The sequence below is a fragment of the Salvelinus fontinalis genome, chromosome 9 (assembly GCF_029448725.1).
Source record: "Salvelinus fontinalis isolate EN_2023a chromosome 9, ASM2944872v1, whole genome shotgun sequence".
NCBI lineage: Eukaryota > Metazoa > Chordata > Actinopteri > Salmoniformes > Salmonidae > Salvelinus > Salvelinus fontinalis.
Genome location: NC_074673.1, coordinates 41,340,212 through 41,367,349, shown reverse-complemented (window position 1 = coordinate 41,367,349; position 27,138 = coordinate 41,340,212). Strand labels below are relative to the sequence as shown.

The following is a 27,138-nucleotide window of genomic DNA, read 5'->3' as shown; positions in this document are numbered from 1 at the left end:
CCCCAAATGATGCTGCTGCGTTGCTAAATGCGAGACCGAAGCTTTTACGCCCTCTAGTGATGTTTTCGCTGAGACAATCTGTTTAAGGGGCCAAACTGCCAGACTAGCTGAAATGCTTTTGTTGGCATTCTCTGTTAGGCAGTTGAAGAGTGAAAACTGAGATAATTTTAAGGAAATTACAAACTAAAAAATGCCATTTTGGTAAAGACGCACTAGTTGCCAATCCATGCGCATTCCTTTCATAATGTGACATGTTGGCCTTTGTTTCTCAGTGCCACGTTAACTGGACTACTTGTGATATATTTAACTTTAATCCTTGACATTTCAAATAATCTAGAATGTTTGTTTATGGTAATTCCTGTTAGTTTACTCAATATATTATTGGGGTATACATTAATTTAGCCTACCGCTTTCATTCTACAAGTGGACACGTAGCTTGAAGAGCTCACAAACTGCGCTGCCTACACTTATGTGGAATTCGTTTTGGTTCATTAAATTCCATTTACATGTTTTATGTCAATTTCTTAATTGTCTGTTGTCTGGAGCGCTTCATGTAAGCCTATGCATTATGTGTGAACGGGCGCACATAAAAGTACCTAGGCTAGAGCTGCCGCTTTCAAGGAGCGGGAGACTAATCCGGACGCTTATAAGAAATCCCACTATGCCCTCTTACGAACCATCAAACAAGCAAAGCGTCAATACAGGATTAAGATTGAATCCTACTTCCCCGGCTCTGAAGCTCGTCGGATGTGGCAGGGCTTGAAAACTATTATGGACATCAAAGGGAAACCCAGCCGCGAGCTGCCCAGTGATGTGAGCCTACTAGATAAGCTAAATGCCATTTATGCTCACTTTGAGGCAAGCAACACTGAAACATGCATGAGAGCACCAGCGGTTCTGGACGACTGTGTGATAACACTCTCGGTAGCCGATGTGAGCAAGACCTTTAAACAGGTCAACATTCACAAATCTGCGGGGCCAGACAGATTACCAGGACGTGTACTCAAAGCATGCACGGACCAACTGGCAAGTATCTTCACTGACATTTTCAACTTCTCCCTGACCAAGTCTGTAATATCTACATGTTTCAAGCAGACCACCATAGTCCCTGTGCCCAAAGAAGCGAAGATAGCCTGTCTAAATGATTACCGCCACATAGTACACACGTCGGTAGCCATGAATTTCCTTTAAAGGCTGGTCATGTCTCACATCAACAGCATCCTCCCGGATACCCTAGACCCACTCCAATTCGCATACCGCCCCAACCGATCCACAGATGACGCAATCTCAATCGCACGCCACACTGCCCTTTCCCACTTCCCACCTGGACAAAAGGAACACCTATGTGAGAATACTGTTCATTGACTAGAGCGACTGAGTGGCCAAACACAACTCCAACACCATCATTAAGTTTGCTGACGACACAACAGTGGTAGGCTTGATCGCCTAATGATGAGACAGCCTATAGGGAGGAGATCAGAGACCTGGCAGTGTGGTGCCAAGACAACAATCTCTCCCTCAATGTGAGCAAGACAAAGGAGCTGATCGTGGACTATAGGAAAAGGTGGGCCGAACAGGCCTCCATTAACATCGACAGGGCTGTAGTGGAGCGGGTTGAGAGTTTCAAGTTCCTTAGTGTTGTCACAAGCCAGCTCATAGCCTGTGACAAAAATGAGGGGACACGAACAACAGATATAGGCCAATTAAAAGTGTTCTTTATTATAAACAAAACTATTAACTTTAAACTAAGGAAAAGGAATGAGGCGTGGAAGTATCATAATGTAAGGTGTATGTAAAGTGCATGGATGCGTGAATATGTGTGTGTGAACATGACTGAGTGAAAACTATGCAAAACTACAAAGGAACAAGCAAAACATGATCATACCTGGAGGAGCAGAGAGAGAGGTGATTAGTGAAGCAGTTTTATACCCTGAGCCCAGGTGGCTCCAATCACTAACGACCCTCCTCTGCCTGCAGGAGGAACCGCCCCCTGCACTGCAGAGGAGGAGCCGTGACAGTGTCCACATCACCAACGAACTATCATGGTCCAAACACACCAAGACAGTTTTGAGGAGGGTACGACAATGCCTATTCCCACTCAGGAGACTGAAAAGATTTGGCATGGGTCCCTGGATCCTCAAAAAGTTCTACAGCTGCACCATCGAGAGCATCCTGACCGGTTGCATCACCGCCTGGTATGGTAACCGCTCGGCATCTGACCGTAAGGCGCTACAGAGGGTAGTACGTACGGCCCAGTACGTCACTGGGGCCAAGCTTCCTGCCATCCAGCACCTATATACTAGTCAGTGTCAGAGGAAGGCCCAAAAAATTGTCAAAGACTCCAGTCATCCAAGTCATAGACTGTTTTCTCTGCTACCACACGGCAAGAAGTACCGGAGCGGCAAAGGCGTCTTAAAAGCTTCTACCCCCAAGCCATAAGACTGCTGAACAATTTATCAAATGGCCACCAGATTATTTACATTGGCACCACCCCATTTGTTTTTTACACTGCTGCTACTCGCTGTTTATTATCTATGCATAGTCACTTCACCCTTACCTACATGTACAAATTTACCCTCGACTAAGCTGTACCCCAGCAAATTTACTCAGTACCGGTACCCTCTGTATACAGCCTCGTTATTGTTATTTTATTGTGTTACTTTTTATAATTTTTTACTTTTGTTTATTTGGTAAATATTTTCTTAACTCTTTCTAGAACTGCACTGTTGGTTAAGGGCTTGTAAGTATGCTTTTCACAGTATGGTCACACGTTGTGTTCGGCGCATATGACAAATAAAGTTTGATTTGATGCAGCCACTTGAAAATGAGGCAGTTACTCAGTGATGTGTTGTGTTGGATTTGCTCCAAATATAAGGCTTTGCATTTAGACCAAAAAGTGTATTCCTTTGCTGTTTTTTTCCCAGTATTACTTCAGTGCCTTGTTGCATATTATGTATATTTGTATTCTTCTTTTCACTCTTGTCATTTAGCTCATTATTGTGGAGTCCCTACAGTGTTGTTTATTCATCCTCAGTTTTCTCCCATCACAGCCATTGAACTCTGTAGCTGTTTTAAATCACCAATGGCCTCATGATGACATCCCTAAGCAGTTTCCTTCCTGTTCTGCAGCTCAGTTCAGTAGGGCGACTGCAGCCTATAGCCTAGGCCTACTCTACTCACTCAGCCATGCATTGAACAGTCTTTTTTGTGAACAGTGATTGAGTTTGTATATTATTAGCCTAAATTCTTACTATTCAATCTACTCATTACATTAGGAATAGTATGCTATCATACATAAGTCTGCAAATACAATGATGCATGGAATGCTTTATTATAAAGGTGCATTTTTATGGAGAAAATTAACTTCCCCAAACTTGAAAGTCACGCACCGCCTATGGTAAGGTACTTCATTATTACGTAGAAATACTTTTATATTGATATCTCTGTGCCCCACCACGCTACCCCATAGGGGTTAATAAAAAATAAAAAAAATTAATCTTTATTTAACTAGGCAAGTCAGAAAATAACAAATTCTTATTTACAATGACGGCCTACCAGTGAACAGGAAGGGTTAAGAAAATGAGATGAAACAAGCCCCACTATGAGGGCTTTGGAGAGATGTGCCCTGGAGTTCCCTCACCCAGACCCACAGACAGACCCTTGCCATAATTGCATCTGGAGCTCAGACAGACAAATATTGCCCCACTCAGACAATTTCCTGTTGTGTCCTCAGAAGAGGAGGACATAGTTAAATAATAGTGGCCAGATTTACCCCTAAGGTCTTCAAGTTATTGGCTCCTCATTTAACACAGCATAAAGACAGACAGATGCAGGCTTAGCATTTCATATATAGTCTGAGTAGTTTTCCCCTTCCTAAATACCATGTCAGGTCACTGCAGAAAGTTGAAGAAATACATTGGAGTCTGATGTTTGCCCTCTACTTGTGTAATTGCAGATCATATTTTTTTAGAGGCAGGACCTATGATCTCCTATTGCACAATATGACATTCCACATTCTTTGAGTTTAGTCAGTCACAAGAACACAGATATTAACGCACTTGGGAAGACTCATTTGTCCAAATTTCTTGCCCGCTTCTCTTTTTGTGCTATCATGAGGTCCAGTTTTTTTAATTCTCACCTAATTCACCCAGGAATTACAGTATGTTGCCTGTAAAAAAAGGCAATGTTTTTATGACCCCCTTTTTTTATCCCATTTTGTTATCCCATTCTTTCAGGCATAAGCCTTTTCTATATCCGTGCGCATGCCAGCACTGTTGGTGAGTGGGAGTAGCGGGTGTTCTGTTGTTAGTGGGAGTAGCGGTGTCGGGTGTTCCGTTGTTAGTGGGAGTAGCGGTGTCGGGTGTTTCGTTGTTAGTGGGAGTAGCGGTGTCGGGTGTTCCGTTGTTAGTGGGAGTAGCGGTGTCGGGTTGTCCGTTGTTAGTGGGAGTAGCGGTGTCGGGTGTTCCGTTGTTAGTGGGAGTCTATTTTAATAAATCCATTGAATGCATTTGGAAAGTATTCAGACCCCTTCACATTTTCCACATTTTATAACATTACAGCCTTATTCTAAAATGGATTAAATGTTTTTTTCCCCTTATCAATCTACACACAATACCCCATAATGACAAAGCCCAAAGTATGTATTAAAAATAAAAACTGAAATATCACATTTACATAAGTATCCAGAACCTTTCTCAGTACTTTGTTGAAGCACCTTTGGCAGCGATTACAGCCTCGAGTATTCTTGGGTATGACGCTAAAAGCTTGGCACACCTGTATTTGGGGAGTTTCTTCCATTCTTCTCTGCAGATCCTCACAAGCTATGTCAGGTTGGATGGGGAACGTCGCTGCACAGCTATTTTCATCACTCTCCAGAGATGTTCGATTGGCTTCAAGTCTGGGCTCTGGCTGGGCCACTCAAGGACATTCAGAAACTTGTCCCGAAACCACTCCTGCGTTGTCTTGGCTGTGTGTTGAGGGTCGTTGTCCTGTTGGAAGGCGAACCTTCGCCCCAGTCCTGAAAAACATCCCCACAGCATGATGCTGCCACCACCATGCTTCACCGTAGGGATGGTATCGGCCAGGTGATGATCTCAGAGCATGCGTCCTCAGAGCATGCGCAGACCAGCTGGCTGTTGTGTTTACGGACATATTCAATCAATCCTTATCCCAGTCTGCTGTTCCCACATGCTTCAAGACGGCCACCATTGTTCCTGTTCCCAAGAAAGCTAAGGTAACTGAGCTAAACGACTACCACCCCGTAGCACTCACTTCCGTCATAATGAAGTGCTTTGAGAGACTAGTCAAGGACCATATCACCTCCACCCTACCTGACACCCTAGACCCACTCCAATTTGCTTACCGACCCAATAGGTCCACAGACGACGCAATGGCAACCACACTGTACACTGCCCTAACCCATATGGACAAGAGGAATACCTATGTGAGAATGCTGTTCATCGACTACAGCTCAGCATTTAACACCATGGTACCCTCCAAACTCGTCATCAAGCTCGAGACCCTGCGTCTCGACCCCGCCCTGTGCAACTGGGTCCTGGACTTCCTGACGGGCCATCCCCAGGTGGTGAGGGTAGGTAACAACATCTCCACCCCGCTGATCCTCAACACTGGGGCCCCACAAGGGTGCGTTCTGATCCCTCTCCATTACTCCCTGTTCACCCACGACTGCGTGGCCATGCACGCCTCCAACTCAATCATCAAGTTTGCAGACGACACTACAGTGGTAGGCTTGATTACCAACAACGACGAGACGGCCTACAGGGAGGAGGTGAGGGCCCTCGGAGTGTGGTGTCAGGAAAATAACCTCACACTCAACGTCAACAAAACAAAGGATATGATTGTGGACTTCAGGAAACAGCAGAGGGAGAATCCCCCTATCCACATCGACGGGACAGTAGTGGAGAAGGTGGAAAGTTTTAAGTTCCTCGGTGTACACATCACGGACAAACTGAATTGGTCCACCCACACAGACAGCGTTGTGAAGAAGGCGCAGCAGCGCCTCTTCAACCTCAGGAGGCTGAAGAAATTCGGCTTGTCACCAAAAGCACTCACAAACTTCTACAGATGCACAATCGAGAGCATCCTGTCGGGCTGTATCACCGCCTGGTACGGCAACTGCTCCGCCCACAACCGTAAGGCTCTCCAGAGGGTAGTGAGGTCTGCACAACGCATCACCGGGGGCAAACTATCTGCCCTCCAGGACACCTACAACACCCGATTTTTATTTACCGTTATTTTACCAGGTAAGTTGACTGAGAACACGTTCTCATTTGCAGCAACGACCTGGGGAATTGTTACAGGGGAGAGGAGGGGGATGAATGAGCCAATTGTAAACTGGGGATTATTAGGTGACCATGATGGTTTGAGGGCCAGATTGGGAATTTAGCCAGGACACCGGGGTTAACACCCCTACTCTTACGATAAGTGCCATGGGATCTTTAATGACCTCAGAGAGTCAGGACACCCGTTTAACGTCCCATCCGAAAGACGGCACCCGATGTCACAGGAAGGCCATAAAGATCAACAAGGACAACAACCACCCGAGCCACTGCCTGTTCACCCCGCTATCATCCAGAAGGCGAGGTCAGTACAGGTGCATCAAAGCAGGGACCGAGAGACTGAAAAACAGCTTCTATCTCAAGGCCATCAGACTGTTAAACAGCCACCACTAACATTTAGTGGCCGCTGCCAACATACTGACTCAACTCCAGCCACTTTAATAATGGGAATTGATGGAAATTATGTAAAAATGTATCACTAGCCACTTTAAATAATGCCACTTAATATAATGTTTACATACCCTACATTACTCATCTCATATGTATATGTATATACTGTACTGTATATCATCCACTGCATCTTGCCATCTTTATGTAATACATGTATCACTAGCCACTTTAAACTATGCCACTTTATGTTTACATACCCTACATTACTCATCTCATATGTATAGACTGTACACTATACCATCTACTGCATCTTGCCTATGCCGTTCTGTACCATCACTCATTCATATTTCTTTATGTACATATTCTTTATCCCTTTACACTTGTGTGTATAAGGTAGTAGTTGTGGAATTGTTAGATTAGATTACTTGTTGGTTATTACTGCATTGTCGGAACTAGAAGCACAAGCATTTCGCTACACTCGCAGTAACATCTGCTAACCATGTGTATGTGACAAATAAAATTTGATTTGATCTTTACCTGGTTTCCTCCAGACGTGATGCTTGCTGTTCAGGCCAAAGAGTTCAATCTTGGTTTAATCAGACTAGAGAATCTTGTTTCTCATGGTCTGAGAGTCCTTTAGGTGCCTTTTGGCAAACTCCAAACGGCCTGTCATGTGCCTTTTACTGAGGAGTGGCTTCCGTCTGGACAGTCTACCATAAAGGCCTGATTGGTGGAGTGCTGCAGAGATGGATGTCCTTCTGGAAGGTTATCCCATCTCCACAGAGAAACTCTGGAGTTCTGTTAGAGTGACCATTGGGTTCTTGGTCACCTCCCTGACCAAGGCCCTTCTCCCCCGATTGCTCAGTTTGGCCGGGCGGCCAGCCCTAGCAAGAGTCTTGGTGGTTCCAAACTTCTTCCATTTAAGAATGATGGAGGCCACTGTGTTCTTAGGAACCTTCAATGCTTCAGAAATGTTTTGGTACCCTTCCCCAGATCTGTGCCTCGACACGATCCTGTCTCTGAGCTCTACGGACAATTCCTTCGACTTCATGGCTTGGTTTTTACTCTAACATGCACTGTCAACTGTGGGACCTTATATAGACAGGTGTGTGCCTTTCCAAATCATGTCAAATCAATTGACTTTACCACAGGTGGACTCCAATGAAGTTGTAGAAACATCTCATGGATGATCAATGGAAAACAGGATGTACCTGAGCTTAATTTCGAGTCTCATAGTAAAGGGTCTGAATACTTATGAATATAATGTATTTCTGTTTCTTATTTTTTTATACAGTTCCAGGCAAAGGTTTGGACACACCTCATTCAATGTTTTTTCTTTATTTTTACAATTTTCTACATAGTAGAATAATTAAAACATCAAACTATGAAATAAGACATATGGCATTCTCCCAACCAGCTTCATGAGGTAGTCACCTGGAATGCATTTCAAATAACAGGTGTGCCTTGTTAAAAGTTAATTTGTGGAATTTCTTTCCTTCTTAATGTGTTTGAGCCAATCAGTTGTGTTGTGACAAGGTAGGGGTGGTATACATTAGATAGCCCTATATGGTAAAATACCAAATCCATATTAAGGTAAAGCACAGCTCAAATAAGCAAAGAGAAACGACAGTCCATCATTATTTTAAGACATGAAGGTTCAGTAAAAATGGAAAATTTCAAGAACATTTAACATTTTTTCAAGTGCAGTCCCAAAAACCATCAAGCGCTATGATGAAACTGTCTCTCATGAGGACCGCCACAGGAAAGGAAGACCCAGAGTTACCTCGGCTGCAGAGGATAAGTTCATTAGAGTTATCAGCCTCAGAAATTGCAGCACAAATAAATGCTTCACAGAGTTCAAGTAACAGACACATCTCAACATCAACTGTTTAGAGGAGACTGTGTGAATCAGGCTTCATGGTCGAATTGCTGCAAAGAAACCACTAATTAAGGACACCAATAATAAGAGCTCAATTTTGCATCTCATAGCAAAGGGTCTGAATACTTATGTATATAAGGTATTTTATTTTTTTATTTTTAATACATTTGTAAAAATGTCTAACCCTGTTTTCTCTTTGTCATTATGGAGTATTGTGTGTAGATTGATGAGGGAAAACAAATAGTTAATCCATTTTAGAATAAGGCTTTAATGTTACAAAATGTGGAAAAAGTGAAGGGGTCAGAATACTTTCTGAATGCACTGTACACCATCACAAATAAATTCAATATTAATTTGTTTAGGCAGGTCCTAAGAAACCTTATACGACTAATCACATTTATTTTGAGTTTAGTTATGTTACTAGCATAGAGCTACATGGCAGCACCATGCAAATGAAATTCAACAGACAAGACACTTACATTCCCCTGCCCTGATCAAAGTCAACACCCACATATTTTATAGCAGGAATATAATGGTATATAACAGAATAAAATATAAATCATATTTTCCAACGCAACTTGAATGTCACAGGAATGTGTGGAACCGGTGTCATTTAAAACAAAAGTGATATTTTGATATTTGTGGGTACTTGTATGTGCTTTAGAAACCTTAAAATCTGCCTCTGTCTGATCATGTACAGATAAAAAAGCACAAATCTGACCTGGATGAACCTTTTCTTTCCTAGCCTCACTCCGCTTTGTTAGATATCATGCACATTGATATCTAACAAAGCTAGCAAACGTCCTCACCAACTGCTTTCTTAATACAGATGTAGCATCTTAATTAAGCAATAAGACACAAGAGGCATGCTGTGTCGTGAATACAGTCACATGTAGCCTAAATGGCTTTGTTCGGCCCACGCTTGAGGCCCAGTCAACCCATTTACCTGTGACTGTATTCAGGATACAGCACTGCCTCGCGTGCCTTATTGCTTGTATAAAACATTTATCAACATACAGTATTATAACAACTTATTATTTTGATAAGTAAGCTCATACAAATCAATTCTTCCACCAAATGAAACAGTCAGGACAGAAATCTGGTCCGAGTTCTTTTGGTCATGTTTTTACAGACAATCTCTATTCGTTAAAGGTGCTACACATAGGGGGCTCCCGAGTAGCGCAGCAGTCTAAGGCACTACATCTCAGTGCTAGAGGCATCACTACAGACTCTGGTTCAATTTGGGGCGGCAGGGTAGCCTAGTGGTTAGAGCGTTGGACTAGTAACCGGAAGGTTGCAAGTTCAAATCCCCGAGCTGACAAGGTACAAATCTGTCGTTCTGCCCCTGAACAGGCAGTTAACCCACTGTTCCTAGGCCGTCATTGAAAATAAGAATTTGTTCTTAACTGACTTGCCTAGTTAAATAAAGGTAAAAAAATAAAATAAAAAAAATAAAAAAAATTCCAGGCTGTATCACAACCAGCTTTGATTGGGAGTCCAATGGGGCACAATTGACCCAGTGTCGTCCGTGGTAGGGTTTGGCTGTCATTGTAAATAAGAATTTGTTCTTAACTGACTTGCCTAGTTAAATAAATACAAATATAATTTGTGCCCTATGTGGAAGCAGGTGAATTGCAACAGCACTAGGATGAATTCAAAACAAATCTCCCCATCCCGCTGCATCCCATTTCCCTGTAACATTAGTAACGTGCTTGAGCCTTTTACTTTCAGTTACAGCTTCACACAGCTGTAAAAATGAGATTTTTTGTAATTGAAAATATATTTCACAGCGACTTAGATGGTACAATGATTCCCTACAATATTAACATTGAAGTTAAGCGAACAGTGTAGAATTTCAGCAGCCAGGAAAAAACAGAGAGATTTCTACATTTGCCGCGTGACCCGATTTCCACTAGATAACTCCGCCACAAAGTCAAAACATCTTTCCAATTTTGAGAAGGGCCCGAAATGTATGTCTTCCTGTCGAAAAATGTCTACGGTTCAAAACAGTCTCTGGAACCATTCTGAGACAACAAAAATATAAAAAGCAATGAGGCTGATTGTCACGTTCCTGACCTATTGTTCCTTTTTCTTTTATTTATTTAGTTGGTCAGGGCGTGAGTTGGGGTGGGTTGTCTTTGTGTTTTGTCTAGTTTAGGGTGTGTGTATTGTTTAAGGGGTTATTAGTATGTATGGGGTTGTGTTCAGTGTAGGTGTTTAGGAAAGTCTATGGTTGCCTGATTTGGTTCTCAATCAGAGACAGCTGTTTATTGTTGTCTCTGATTGGGAGCCATATTTAAGGCAGCCATAGGCTTTAGGCTTTTGTGGGTAATTGTCTATGTCTATGTTGAACGTTTGTTGCTTGTCTGTGCACTTACGTTATTTAGCTTCACGGTCGTTTGTTGTTTTGTTAGTTTGTGTATAGTGTTCGTTTCGTGTTTTCTCTCTTCCAAAATAAAGATGCAATTTTCACACGCTGCGCCTTGGTCCACTCTCTTTCAGGAAGACGATCGTGACACTGATGCAACAGATCAGACCATTTAGCTTAAAATGTTGATAAAGTTGTATTTCTTCATATTATAACCTTAGCAATATATGTTATAAACTCAATAATGTGCACCTGGCTGTAGGCTACCTGTGAATTTTCCAAAATGCAATTAGTTGGAAAAACTTGTTTTCTCAAAATTGCACCTCATGCGCAAACTGTTTCATGTGACAGATTAAAATATATGTTAGAAATTAAGAAAGATAGGAGATTTTAAGATGCATCAACTAGCATGGGTTCCCAGCTAGCAATGAGGAATCGGCCCAGGAACTGATTGAATCGGCCCAGAATCGGGTGTCGGACTCGGCCTGAATCAAAATTAATGACTGCCTAGAATCGGGCTGTTTCTGTCTACCGGAATTCAGGCAACTTTGCCAACATTTTACCAGAATCACCCCAGAATCGTCCCGATGCAAATTTAAATACATGTATACACAATTACCTGATTTAGTAATTTTAAATATTACTAGTATACATACAAATTATACCTGTAGTATCTGTGATCTACATCTGTTTATATTAGTTACTATGCTGTTACTAAGCAGTAATGTATTACGGCAGTGTTATGTTACTACACCTAATAGGAAATGCACATGCGCACTATTGTGCCGGGGGCTGTAGAGCACGAGAGGTTTTGACTAATCGAAAACGAACTGTACTCCCGTCTCTTGCCTGGTCATTTCTCCACAACACAAATATTACAATACCGATCCACAAAAAAAAAAATTGGGGGTCGGAGGAAACACCATACACCTGTTGACCGTGTCAGCGTGCGTGCGCCTGTCCCGCCACAGCGCGATGGGACAAGGACATCGCGGCCGGCCAAACCCTCCCTTAACTCAGACGACGCTGGGCCAATTGTGCGTCACCTCATGAGTGTCCCGGTCACAGCCGGCACGGGTCTCAAACCAGCATCTGTAGCAACACAGCTTGCACTGCAATGCAGTGTTTTAGACCGCAGCGACACAAGTGTTTAATGCTTATCAATTGCCTTGCACAAAGTATCAAAATACTAAAATACTACACAGGACTCTTAAAGAATTTAATTTCATTGTTCATTGTATTTTTGATCACAGAAACAATTAGAAAATATGGAAAAATAAATAATGAAATGTTAATTATATAAAGCAGCCCGTGTAATCATCTGCCAGAGAGTAGCCTCAATCAGCCCGAGCCCCAAGTAATACATTTGGGCCAGATAACTCACACCGGAATCTGCCCGAGCTCAATCCCCGCAGCCTAGCCATAAGTAAAACTGCCGAAGACGGCCCAGACTCGGGCCACATGACGTCGGCCGAGTCTGACTCTCAGCGGTGTGCCTCGACTCTCAGCCGGAATCGGCCCAGATCCACTGGTTACTAATATCACTAGGATTATGCCATTGGCTGCTGGACAATAAAATAACCTTGATTTGAAAACCAATAGAACATGAGAAAAATGCTGGTTTCAATGGCATATTAAGTGTTCATAAAATAATTCCTTCAACATTTCTGTGGTTGTATTGTGTTTATGCTGCTTTGAAATAAGGTAAAACACGCTGCATGAAATGAAATAGAACGTCCTTGTTTTAAACAATTAAGTTTATAGTTAAAAAGTAAAAAAATGCTGACCGCCTCCCCTCAGATTCAAGGTGGGTGATGTTTAGTGAGCAACAGGGCATGCACTGTCCTTCACTCTCCAGCCGTTTGGCCATTTGATCTGAACAAGCTGTGCCTTGAGTAGGCCTGTGTCGACAAAATCAAGCCTTTAGACATTAATGTTAATCATCATTCATTATATTTGTAAAACATGTCAGGCGTTTAGCCTATATTTATGTAATTAAAAGGCTTATTAAAGTTTGGCTAACTTTTCAGCATCGGTTTGGACGGACATTAGGCTGTAGCCAATAGGCCTATGCATATCACCTACACTTTGTCATGTAGCCAAGGCTTTTTTATTTATGTACATTTATGAAAAATAGATTTGAATATTATTCCATTGATACAATTCTGATCCGAGTAATTTTTTGATATTGTGATTTTTGTTTTTTTACTTGAATGTATATTCTTCTTGTCTGATTTTAGTTTTTTTGTACTTGTCCCAGACAAGAGGACAAGGGTTCATGTCGAGCCCTGAGGAAGGTGCAGTACTGCTTTTCTATCAGCTTCCCAGTCCCAGCAGCAAAACCAGAGGAGCGAGGGAGGCAACGGTGTCCCCAGCGACGGTGAGCTCCCTAGCAAAAGTGCACCCCGGCAACGGTGAGCCCTCCTGCAACGGTGACCAGCCCAGCGACTGTGACCCCAGTAGCGGTGACCCCAACAATGGTGACCACAGCGGCAGTGATCCCGGCAGCGGTGACCAGCCCAACAATGGTGACCCCAGTGGCGGTGTCCACAGAGACGGTGACCCCAGCGGCGATGACCCCAGTGATGGTGACCCCAGTGGCAGTGACCCTAGCTGCGCTGAGCCCAGCAGCGTGGGTCTCGACACAGGGCAAGGCCACCACCCTGCTGCCTGCGCCAAGGTCCTCACCCTCAACACTGGTCCGAGCCGCCACTCCTCTTCTGGTACCAAGGGCCTCGACACAGGCACCACCAGACCTGTGCTTCAGCCAGCCAAAGGTGAAGAGAAGTAGTGTACCCTCACTGAACCTTGTGTGTTCCTGAACATTCTTCCTGACATCTCAGGCACTACAGTGGAGAACCCCCAGTCCATACTGTCAGGAAAGCGCCAACCAGATAGCGGCTGCATCCTGACAAAGACTTCCATGACACACCCCACCCACCAAACTTAAAGTGGTTTTGTCATGCTCTTTTCAGCTCAGCCGGGCTGAGAGGCTATTTTAAATAAATGACTGGACATGAAAGAAAACAGATTAGTGAACTCAGGACCCTAAACTAAGAACTGTTGTATTGTTGCCTTGCATATGTTGAATATTTGAACAGGACATTCAGGATTCACTAGTAATGTTTACTTACCTATTGTTCTTTATAGCTTTAACTGTTTACTCTACAAAGTGTTTTTAGAAAATGTTTTATTGTTCCTGCCTTTTTCGGCACTGCTGGAGCAGGGCTACAGTGCGACCGATTTACTTGCACATGCGCCTAAAAATAGATGTTTGCGAACTGAAAAAAATCAAGTATGAGCACTTGCGAGTTGTGATTGCCATTTTGTTTCATAGCTGGTAGCTAATCACACAAAAAACTACAGAGTCCTATACATCTCACAGTCTCATGCAGCAATAGTGCTTGGGGCGCTGTGCCCACCCAACTACGCCATGGTTCATTGGACAAAGCCTATGGGTTTTTTGTAGCATTTTAAGATAAATGCCGAAAATAAGCTCTCTGGTAAACACAGGCATAGGAGATCTTATACGTTTTGTTCTATGAGATATTTTTCACCAGCTTTCATTTTTTGTTAATTTTGAAGCATTTATGTAAAAAAAAAAAAAAAAGCACAAGGCTTCATAATTGATTAAGGTCATGTTAACTGACTGTTATGTCATAGAACAAAATGTATAAGATCTCCTAAGCCTGTGTTAACCTCGGACCTTTTTTTCGGCGTTTATCCCAAAACCCTATTCTTTCCCCATTAATTTCCCTCATAGGAATGGCTGAACGAACCAGCGGTAACTAATTTCCGGGTTTAAGGACTACAAGCTGGTTAGCTCTACATCATCTCTCAAAGACAGACATCTGAGGCCCACCATTACCATGGTAACAGCCAGACCCTTAAAGGGGCAGCTGAACATTGTTGTGTCACCTAAGTTCACTATATTGATCATGGAACACCCCAAAAACCTTTTCATTAACTTTTAGTCATTTATCATAAAAACTCTTCCTCAAATACTTTCATTCTGCTCTTAAATGTCTTTGTGTGCTACTCATTTATTTTACTGAGGAGCACATATGAAAGTCAGTGTAGAGGCCTCTGGAGGGGATAGTGTTGTGAATGCAGTTATGCTCTTTTATGCCCCGCCTACTGGGTGGATTGATTGGAAGTAGTGTTGGCCAATCATCTATCAGCCCCACATTGCCATACTATGTAACTGACAGTTTGCCTTCAGTTTTGTTGTATGGCCCCAGTATGGAGACACTGTGCTGTGTGATCTGTGCTGAAGCTCAACTGTAACTAAATGCGATTGACTGCAATAAACATCCTAAAACAAGATATAAGGTTGTCATAGACCAGGGTTCCCCAACTGCCGGACCGCGTTTTATTTGGCCCTCCATGTTTTCTGAGCAAAAAAGTATTTATTTTTATTTTCATTGTTGGACATAAAAGACAGTAAAAACAACAGGAAATCAGTGACTTTAATTTAAGAAATCTGTTCTCAAGTATAATAGAGAGACACGTGATAATATACAAATGTAAGCAAGGTTTGATATGATTATGTTTTCGTCAAACATTCTGTTTGGGCTTCTTGCAGTCAATTTGCAGTCTACAAATTATTTGTAATTGTGTTCCGGCCCCCCAAACATCCACTCAACAAACAAACAAAAACATCGGCCCACGGCTGAATCTAGTTGATGATCCCTGTCGTAGACCTTCCCACACCGTCCACACAAGGTCTGTGTAGATACAAGAGATTAGGCAGCTACAGTACAGTAACGTTAGTTTAATTCAGCTTGCTAATTGTTAGGCTCTTCAGTCTGCAGATGACCATTAGCTATCTACACTGAGTGGACAAGACCAGCAAATCTCCAAACATGACAATAGCTAGGTGAGACCACCACATCACAGTCATCGTAAGTACATTTTTCCTCAATAAAGAAGTTACCAGCAAAGTTATTGCCAGTAGAAAAAGACAAGTGCAAGGTTGTTGTTTTTTTTTGGGGGGTGGGGGTGGGGGGGTGGGGGGGGGGCGACTGAAACATCTTATTTAACATACTCTTTGAAAAGGTAGGGCTTCAGATGTTTTTGGAAGATATGCAGGGACTCTTCTGTTCTAGCATCAGGGGGGAGCTGGTTCCACCTTAGGGGTGCCAGGACAGAGAAGAGTTTTGACTGGGCTGAGCGGAAGCTGATCTCCCATAGCGATGGGACAGCCAAAAGATCAGAGATGGCAGAACGGAGTGCTCAGGTTGGGATGTAGGGTTTGAGCATTGCCTGAAGGTAGGGAGGCGCAGTTTCCCTTGTTGCTCCATAGGCAAGCACCATGGTCTTGTCGTGGACGCGAGCTTCGATGGGAGAACATGGGAGAACTTGGGAAGGTTGAACACCAGACAGGCTGCGGCATTCTGGATAGGTTGCAGGTTGAGTTTGATGGCACAAGCGGTGAGCCCAGCCCACAGAGTTGCAGTAGTCCAGATGGGATATGACAAGTGCCTAGATTAGGACCTGCGCCACTTCCTGTGTGAGGAAAGGTCGTACTCTAGGGATGTTGTAGAGTAGGGGTATTCAGCTCTTCCTACGAGGTCCAGAGCCTGCTGGTTTTCTGTTCTACCTGATAATTAATTGCACCAGTTCTATCTGATAATTAATCAGTCCCTGATTAAAGGAGAACCACTTTAAAAAGCAGTGGAACTGGCTTCGAGGTCCAGAGTTGAGTTTGAGGGTTGTAGAGCATGAATCTGCAGGAGCGAGTCACTGTTTTGATGTTTGTGGAGGACAGGGTCACGTCAGGATTCTTTGATGAAGGTGCTGCTGCCTCCAGATGTGGAGGTTCTGCTTTTTCTCCTGGCAGGTAATCTAAGGGTGGGACTGACCTCAATTTCAGGGCTGGTCTACATCAAGAAGGGAAAATAATCATTCCATCCTCTGAATGGAGCCCATAGTAGGCCTGTCAGCAGGGGCACAGAGAGGATCTGAGGCATGGAACACTTTTGTTTGTTGAGAGTGTTGTTATTAGGATAAGGAGTCCCATAAACAGTGATCCTCAAAGCAGTGAGGATAGGTGAAAACAATGACACAACTGAATGAATGTTATACAAGCTCTACTGTGTTGGAAGCTCACATTATCTGAGATGAAGGCAAAGTTACCTGGAAGTAGCCTAACATTCACTGCATGCAGTATTTGAACATTTCAGCAAGTCTATTGAAAAATCAAGAGAACGACAGTCCCCATTCCCATGGTCTCTGTGTGTAATGTGATTTGGACTGATATATCAATAATCAAATCAAATGTCACATGCGCCGAATACAAGTGTAGACTTTACCGTATAATGCTTACTTACAAGCCCTTAACCAACAGTGCAGTTCAAGAAGAAAATATATACCAAGTAGGCTAAAATAAAAAGTAATAATAAAAAGTAACACAGTAAGACTAAAGAGGCTATATACAGGGGGCACCGGTACCGAGTCAGTGTGCAGGGGTACAGGCTAGTTGAGGTAATCTGTATATGTAGGTGGCGGTGAAGTGACTATGCAAAGGTAACAAACAAACAGCAAGTAGCAGCAGTGTACTAGAGGGGGGGTGTCAATGTAAATTGTCCGGTGGCGATTTTTATGACTTGTTCAGCAGTCTAATGGCTTGGGGGTAGAAGTTGTTGAGGAGCCTTTTGGTCCTAGACCTGGCGCTCCGCTACGCTTGCCATACTGTAGCAGAGAAAACAGTCTATAACTTGGCTGACTGGAGTCTCTGACAATTTTATGGGCCTTCCTCTGACACCGCCTAGTATATAGGTGCTGGATGGCAGGAAGCTTGGCCCCAGTGATGTACAGGGCCATTCGCACTACCCTCTGTAGCGCCTTACGGTCAGATGCCGAGCAGTTGCCATACCAGGCGGTGATGCAACCGGTCAGGATGCTCTCGATGGTGCAGCTGTAGAACTTTTTGAGGATCTGGTGGCCCATGCCAAATCGTTTCAGTCTACTGAGGGGGAAAAGGTTTTGTCGTGACCTCTTCACGACTGTCTTGGTATGTTTGGACCATGATAGTTCGTTGGTGATGTGGACACTAAGGAATTTGAAACTCTCGACCCGCTCCACTACAGCCCCGTCGATGTTAATGGGGGCCTGTTCGGCCCGCCTTTTCCTGTAATCCACGATCAGCTCCTTTTTCTTGCTCACATTGAGGGAGAGAGGTTGTCCTGGCACCACACTGCCAGTTCTCTGACCTCCTCCCTATTGGCCGTCTCATCGTTGTCGGTGATCGGACCCTCCACTGTTATGTCATCAGCAAACTTAATGATGGTGTTGTATTCGTTGTTGGCCACGCAGTCGTGAGTGAACAGGAAATACAAAAGGGGACTAGGTACGGTATGCGAATTGGAGCGGTATGCGAATTGGAGTGGGTCTATGGTATCCGGGAGGATGCTGTTGATGTGAGCCATGACCAGCCTTTCAAAGCACTTCAGGGCTACCGACGTGAGTGCTACGGGGCGGTAATCATTTAGGCAGGTTACCTTCGCTTCCTTGGGCACAGGGACTATGCTGGTCTGCTTGAAACATGTAGGTATTACAGACTCGGTCAGGGATAGGTTGAAAATGTCAGTGAAGACACTTGACAGTTGGTCCGCGCATGCTTTGAGTACACGTCCTGGTAATCCGTCTGGCCCAGCGGCTTTGTGAATGTTGACCTGTTTAAAGGTCTTGCTCACATCGGCTACCGAGAGCGTTATCACACAGTCATCCAGAACAGCTGGTGCTCTCATGCATGCTTCAGTGTTGCTTGCCTCGAAGCGAGCATCAAAGGCATTTAGCTCGTCTGGTAGGCTCGCGTCACTGGGCAGCTCTCGTCTGGTTTTCCCTTTGAAGTCCATAATAGTTTTCAAGCCCTGCCACATCCGAGAGCCGGTGTAGTAGGATTCAATCTTAATCCTGTATTCACGCTTTTCTTGTTTGATGGTTCGTCTGAGGGCATAGCAGGATTTCTTATAAGCATCCAGATTAGTCTCCCGCTCCTTGAAAATCGGCAGCTTTAGCCTTTAGCTGGATGCGGATGTTGCCTGTAACCCATGGCTTCTGGTTGAGATGTGAACGTACAGTCACTGTGGGGACGAAGTCGTCTATGCACTTATTGATGAAGCCAGTGACTGAGGTGGTGTATTCCTCAATGCCATTGGATGAATCCCGGAACATATTCCAGTCTGTGCTCGCAAAACAGTCCTGTAGTGTAGCATACAGGTCATCTGACCAGTTCCGTATTGAGCGACACATTGTTTTGAACTGAAGAAAATAACTTGGTTTCAGATTGACTGAAAACAATGAACAAACAAGTTATTTTCTTCAGTTCAAAACAATGTGTGACTATCCTATGAACAAAACATACTGGCATAAGGAGTGCCCAATATACTGCCAACCATACTCATAACAAAGAGCCTGGACTATCCTAATTTCATGTTTCAAGGAGCTAATTACTGTTAAAGCCAAGATCTTCCATTCACATCACAGAGAGGACTTCCTAGTTCTAAAACCCTATCTATGAGGAACTGATTGAAACATCTGATAAACCAAACATAAACAAAAAGATTTGAGGGCGATGAAGAGCGGCTGGATGAAAGTTCTGAGAGAATATCCTCAAGCTGCAAGTTCCTGTTGACACTTTCAGTATCTTGTCTTTTTTTGTCTTTTGGTCTAAAAAATATACTGTTAAAACAAAGAACAAAACCAAGAGATGAAGAAATGATCTTTAACTTCTCTGGGATATGTGGGACGCCAACGTCCCAATTGGCCAAAAGCCAGTAAAAATGCAGAGTGCCAAATTCAAATAAATTACTATAAAAATCAAACTTTCTTTAAATCACACATGAAATATACCAAATTAAAGCTACACGTGTTGTGAATCCAGCCAACATGTCAGAAATCAAATAAGCTTTACGACGAAAGTACACCAAACGATTATGTTAGGTCAGAGCCAAGTCACAGAAAAACACAGCCATTTTTCCAGCCAAAGAGAGGAGTAACAAAAAGCAGAAAGAGATATAATTAATCACTAACCTTTGATGATCTTCATCAGATGACACTCATAGGACTTCTTGTTACACAATACATGTTTGTTTTGTTCGGTAAAGTTCATGTTTATATCCAAAAATCTGGGTTTAGGCGGGACGCTACTGTCTCACTTGGCCAAAAGCCAGAGAAAATGCAGAGCGCCAATTTCAAATAAATTACTATAAAAATCAAACTTTCTTTAAATCACACATGAAATATACCAAATTAAAGCTACACTGGTTGTGAATCCAGCCAACATGTCAGAATTCAAATAGTAGCATCGTTTGCTTTTGCCAAAAAGCCTATCTGAGGATAGCACCATAGTAAACAAAGAGAGAGAAGCATATTTCAACCCTGCAGGCACAACACAAAACGCAGAAATAAAAATATAATTCATGCCTTACCTTTGACGAGCTTCTGTTGTTGGCACTCCAATATGTCCCATAAACATCACAAATGGTCCCTTTGTTCGATTAATTCCGTCGATATATATCCAAAATGTCCATTTATTTGGCGCGTTTGATCCAGAAAAACACTGGTTCCAACTTGTGAAACGTAACTACAAAATATCTCAAAAGTTACCTGTAAACTTTGCCAAAATATTTCAAACTACTTTTGTAATACAACTTTAGGTATTTTTTAACGTAAATAATCGATAAAATTGAAGACAGGATGATCTGTGTTCAATACAGGATTAAAACAAACTGTAGCTAGCTTTCTGGTCACGCGTCTCTAACAAACAGTACACAACAAGTGACCCTCATTCAAAATGGCCGTACTTCTTCATTACACAAAGGAAAAAACCTCAACCAATTTCTAAAGACTGTTGACATCTAGCGGAAGCGGTAGGAAGGGGATATAAAAATGGGATGCAGGTTTCCCATTATTGTGTGGGAGAGTTTGAGAACCTGCTCTTAGAACTGTGTATAACAAATGGGGGAATTAAACGAACATGCGATTAGAGTCTGAATATGTTCGTGACCACATAGCTATCAACTCTGCATTCAGAGCATGAGAATCCACCCACTGAAACTAGGACAGCAGAATCCGTGCCCATCTTCCGAAAACAACTGAAACCCTACCTCTTCAAAGAGCATCTTAAAGACATCTGTTTTATCCTCATAAATGTGGAACACACATTTCAGTTGAATAGATTCAGTTGGACAACTGACTAGGTATCCCCCCTTTCCCTTTAAAAGGCGTACACTTGTCTTTTCCGATTAGCACCGAATCTGCTCTATAACTTCTGTATTGAGGAACAATGTACTGTGATGTGGTTCTCACCTAGCTATCTTCAGGTTAATACACTTACTGTAAATCACTTTTCATAAAGGTGTCTACTAAATTACTAAAATGTCAATGTAAAATGTCATTCTTATGAAGGCCTGTGGACCCCTTTCCTCTGACCATACAATTCAAGATGGTGGTTAGAAAATGAAAGGAAAAGGTCTAATTAACTTCTCTAGGATAGGGAGCAGCATTTTCACACTTGAAAAGCATACCCAAATTCAACTGCCAGCTACTCATCCCCAGAAGATATGCATATTGTTAGTAGATAATGGATAGAAAACACTCTGAAGTTTCTAATGTTTAACCATGTCTAACCATGTTTCCTAACATATCTAAACATCCACACCCTGGCCCCATTCTGTTGGTCTTCAAAAGGTGCCGACTAGGTCTGGTGTGGCGTTATGGGTCCTGGAACCAGGTCCTTATTGCCTGCCCAGGCTCCTGTTAAATGGGAAACAATGGAGCACAGCACAACCATTCATTTATAGGGGACAATAGGAACCTTTCTACCAACCCAGATCATTGTGACATCATTGTTGTTGCTATTGCAGATTTTACTGGGTTCTGGCTGCTGAGCATTACTCAAGTGGAGATCAGCATGTCCCATAACAGACTGTTAACTACATCACTTTACCCAGATGAACACCCCATTCCATAGAAGCATTTTAATACCACCAGCAAGTCAAAATACTAAAACACAGGCATAGTGTACTCATTTCTTTATTATATTCATCTTTAAAATCTTCTATATAAACATTTGTCAGCAGTGGCTTCCTAGTTGTACAGCTGGACTAGGCCAATCAGGCACAACAACAGGCCTGTTGGGAGAGGGGCCCCAATTTAGCCCTTGAACCACAGCCCCTCAATAGCAGTTTTCATTCCGGCCCATGGGGCAGGAATGTGGCCACCCATTGATTAAACAAATACAACATGTACTACAGCACAACAAACGTAGAACACTCCTCTAGCTCCAGGAAAACACCTGCTAAGTAGCAAACAAAGCAAGGGGAAGCACTGTCGAGTTTCCATCTGAGGTGTTTTACCCAAAAGGCTCAGACTTGTGGGCCATGGCTCCGGCGGACCTGCTCTGGCTTGGGCCCAATACCAGGCCCCGGGAACTTTTCAGCTGGCATTTATACTGAACAAAAATATAAACACAACATGTAAAGTGTTAGTTCCATGTTTCATGAGCTGAAATAAAAGATCCCAGAAATGTTCCATACGCACAAAAAGCATATTTCTCTCATATTGAGCACAAATTAGTTTATATTCCTGTTAGTGAGCATTTCTCATTTGCCAAGATAATCCATCCACCTGACAGGTGTGGCATATCAAGAAGCTGATTAAACAGCATGATCATTACAAAGGTGCACCTTGTGCTGAGGACAATAAAAGGTCACTCTAAAATGTGCAGTTGTCACACAACACAATGCCACAGATGTCTCAAGTTGAGGGAGCATACAAGTGGCATGCTTACTGCAGGAATGTCCAGCAGCGCTGTTACCAGAGAATTGAATGTTAATTTCTCTACCGTGAGCCACCTCCAACATAATTTTTGAAAATTTGGCAATATGCCCAACCAGCCTCCACATCCGGCTTCTTTACCTGCGGGATCATCTGAGGGGGTGCTGAGGAGTATTTCGGTCTGTTATTTCAATTGACCGATTTCCTTATATGAACTGTAAACTCAGTAAAATAGTTGAAAATGTTGCGTTTAGATTTTTGTTCGGCACACATAACAATGGCTAACTGTGAACACCTCACAAAGCAACGGTTTTGATGCAGAGGTTGTTGATCCTGCTCACCCCAAGTCTTTAGTTTCACACTCCTGATGGAAACAATGACACTAGAGCTGACATCAGCATAAAAACACTGGCAACACAATGGTGTTGGGCAAGTTAAGTGGAAGTTCCGCATAAGTCCCATTATGTAAAACATATACATCAATCTAGATCATTGTGCATACTAAGTTTGACACATTTAAAACAGTCATTGATGGCATATACATGAAAATAAGCAGTTCACCATTGATGACGGATTAAATCATGATCACTAGTCTTGATTAAAGTACAGTCATTACAGTTCAGTTTCCGTTTAGTCTTTATAATTTGAAAACAAAAATACAGTTAAGTGAAATGAAACATCCCACTTGAGATTAAAAAGGCAGAACATAACTAAACAGATCAAGACAAATAGGAAGCAGAAAATTACCACAGTTACAGCAAAAAAAGTGAATGTGTCCTACCATCACTTACCCATAAAAATGCCCACATCAAACCAAGACCTAAAATGTACAACTGTTTCATAACCCCCATTCAAATCCTCCCTGTACCCCAACATTGTTCCCCTAACCCCTGGTGTGAAAAAGTGTCACCTTCAATTTCATAGGTAACGCAGTGAAACAGGCATAAGTGTCAAGTGGGTATGGAGGGCTGGAGTCTTGGACAGTGCTTTTCAGTTTTCAGAACAGGTTATTGTCAAGCAATGAGCACACAGCCATGAGCACACAGCCATGCAAACTGCATAGACAAACATTGGCAGTAGAATGGCCTTACTGAAGAGCTCAGTAACTTTCAACAGGGAACCGACATTGGATGCCACCTTTCCAACATTTATTTATTTATTTAACTAGGCAGGTCCTTCCCAGGTTGTGCACCACCCTATGGGACTCCCAATCACGACAATTGTGATACAACCTGGAACCGAACCAGGGTCTGTAGTGACGCCTCTAGCACTGAGAGACCGTGCGTTACACCACTGAGCCACTTGGGAGCCCCCAACAAGTCAGTTCATCAAATGTCTGCCCTGCTAGAGCTGTCCCGGTCAACTGTAAGTGCTGTTATTGTGAAGTGGAAACGTCTAGGACCAACAAGTCGCGAAGTGGTAGGCCACACAAGCTCACAGAACGGGACCGCCGTAGGTCATAAATAGTCTGTCCTCGGTTGCAACAATTACTACCGAGTTCCAAACTGCCTCTGGAAGCAATGTCAGCACAATAACTGTAAGGAGCTTCATGAAATGGGTTTCCATGGCCAAGCAGCCGCACACAAGACTAAGATCACCATGCGCCATGCCAAGCGTCGGCTGGAGTGGTCTACAGCTCGCCGCCATTGGACTCTGGAACAGTGGAAACGCGTTCTCTGGAGTGATGAATCAAGCTTCACCATCTGGCAGACCGACGGACGAAAGTGGGTTTGGTGGACGCCAGGAGAACGCTACCTGCCTGACTGCATAGTGCCAACTGTAAAGTTTGGTGGATGAGGAATAATGGTCTGGGGCTGTTTTTCGTGGTTCCGGCTAGGCCTCTTAGTTCTAGTGATCGGAAATCTTAACGCTACAGTATACAATGACATTCTAGACAATTCTGTGGTTCCAACTTTGTGGTAACAGTTTGGGGAAGGCCCTTTCCTGTTTCAGTGTGTAAGAACTTGACTGGCCTGCACAGGGCCCTGACCTCAACCCCATCGAACACCTTTGGGATGAATTGGAACGCCGACTGCGAGCAAGGCCTAACTAATGCTCTTGTTGCTCAATTCCCCGCAGCAATGTCTCAACATCTTGTGAAAAGCCTTACCAGAAGAGTGGAGGCTGTTATAGCAGCAAAAAAAGGGGGGGGGGGGGGGGGGGGGACTACCACCATATTAATGCCCATGAGTTTGGAATGAGATGTTCGACAAGCAGGTGTCCACATACTTTTGGTCATATAGTGTATGTATTGCAATTGCTATAAAATGTGCTATATCACTTATCATGATTGTGTGTCAACATAGGGAATAGCCATGCTTATTTTACTGTAAACAACCTTTTGGAATGCTATTAAAGCATAACATTAAGTTCAGGTATGTTTTCAAGTTGATACATGTAGTTGGTCCCACTGTAATCCCTGTCTAGCTACCTAGATATTTTGCATTTATGGGTGGTCCTGCTGTGAACTTAAAAATCCTCTCCAAATTATTGCAATATCAAGGTCTGAACAAATAGCAATTTTCAGAGTACAGTCAAAGCGAAACAGTCTCAAGAAATGACATACAACTATCAGGAGAATGATTTCTGTCGGTGTGCTGCTAGTGCTTCTAAAAGGCAAGTCAAATCCTTCTGACCTCCACCAATAAATAAATATAGAACCAACAGGATGAACATGTGACTCCCTCTCTAAACTCTCCCACAGCTCCTGGACCAGAAATTGGCAAACAATCTACCGACTGCCTGTTAAAAGCCTGCGAGGGGCATAATATTGTCAATATTCATTAAACCAGCAGGCTCCAACAGAACAGACACTGCAGTGAGCTATTGATCTATGAAAACAGAGGTGACCGTGTGTGTCAGTATTATGAATAACATGGAAGGCACTATGGTAGAGTCCTTTTCAGTACAACAGAAGAATTTGATTACAAGAGCAAAATCATCTTAGACACTCATGTTAAAAAAGGTCAATGTTTGCTATAGAATTCAACATATTAGTTGTAACAAATGCCCTGGTCTCTCTGTGCTTATAAGGCATAATGAAGCTGTACATCCTACACATTACTTTTACATCTAAGTTAAAGATACTGAGATGTACATTCTAGTCTACTCAAGACTATGTATTAAAATCCATCAAATCACCTAAAAACATATTGAGCAACAATCATTTGTACAGTTTGGAGCCTTAGCCAGGCCTTAATACAATGAACTAAATCTCTTCGGCTATATGCTGTAAACAAATTTAGAGCTTAAACCTTCAAACTAAACCCCCATTCATATATGATGCCCCTTCACCTCAAATACTTTGTCAAGGAAGAAAAATGACTGTAGAAGTACTCTTTCCACAAGAGGGTGATATTCATAAGCTTTAGTTTACATAATAAGTGTTGATAGTACGTCAAATTATTCCAGCAGCATCAATCATTGGTTTCTGGAAGCATGTAAAGTTTGACTGTTAATAAAGGAGTGAATAAATAAGGTTTACAACTTTAAAAAATTAAGAGCATTCATAAAAATCTCCAATCAGATTCACCTAAGACACAGGAGTTTCAAAAATATGTTAGCGTCTGCTATGTGTTGATGACTTTCAGTTATTGACAGGACAGTAGACAGTGAGACAGATGTCAACATCAACAAAAAAGCCTTTAGATCATTGGTATTCAAACCTTTTCAGGGGGGGGACCAACCCTTTTTTTCCATAATCCTTTCTCGAGACCCCCCCACCCCAGATCTAATGACACGACCTTAAAAGGAAACATTTCCATTTTTACATCAACAAATAAACTTCAATTCATTACATTTTTATCTCTTATTAAAATGAAAAGAAACCATTAAATACATTTACTCAAAATAGTATTTTTCAAATTATTTCTCAAAAACATGTGTATATTGTCAAATAAAATGATCTGTACTCTTAATTTGCTTACTTCTAAAAAAAATGTTTTGGGGGGGGGGCGAACCCACAGCAGTTCCCACACAATCCAACTAACTAGAGGTCGCGACCCTGACTTTGAATACCACAGCTTTAGATGGTGACATTGGGATTTTATAATTCCCTGTCATTTAAGCGAAATCATTGAGTGCTTTCTGAATGCATAAGACATTTGGAAAGAAGATGCCAGCAGTATGACTTCTGTAGAGTAAAAAATAAATAAAAAGGCTTCCTAGGGTAATTGCATAATTTTGCTTTGAAGGGTCAAAGTGAGTTTGTGTGTACCGGTCAGTGGCCTGTGTGTGGACCTTTTACAGGTGGCTCCTGCTGCAGGAAGGGGGTGAACGAGGACCGCACAGTGCGGCCACTCAGGGGCTGCTGCACGCGGAAGTTGTTGACCATGCTCTTCTGCACCTCCTCCTCTGCTGAGGTGAAGAGAAGGCTCCGGAACACTGCCAGCTGAGTAAGGGACAATGTGTTACGCAGA

At 42.8% G+C, this 27,138-nt stretch overlaps 1 protein-coding gene across 5 annotated transcripts in view; it reads right to left on the bottom strand.

Annotated features, from left to right (window-relative positions):
- Positions 1 to 8,812: 8,812 nt before the first annotated feature.
- Positions 8,813 to 27,138, bottom strand: part of LOC129862620 (carbonic anhydrase 5B, mitochondrial-like) — a 41,022-nt gene continuing 22,696 nt past the window's right edge. For 2 of the 5 annotated variants that reach the window (XM_055934454.1, XM_055934459.1), the window contains one exon: positions 23,339 to 27,110. In XM_055934454.1, the coding sequence (XP_055790429.1) occupies positions 26,940 to 27,110 (171 nt within the window). In that variant the 3' untranslated portion in view covers positions 23,339 to 26,939. Of the gene's footprint in view, positions 21,698 to 21,960; positions 22,395 to 23,338; positions 27,111 to 27,138 lie in introns of those variants that run through there. The other 3 variants (XM_055934457.1, XM_055934455.1, XM_055934458.1) reach the window with 3 other exon arrangements.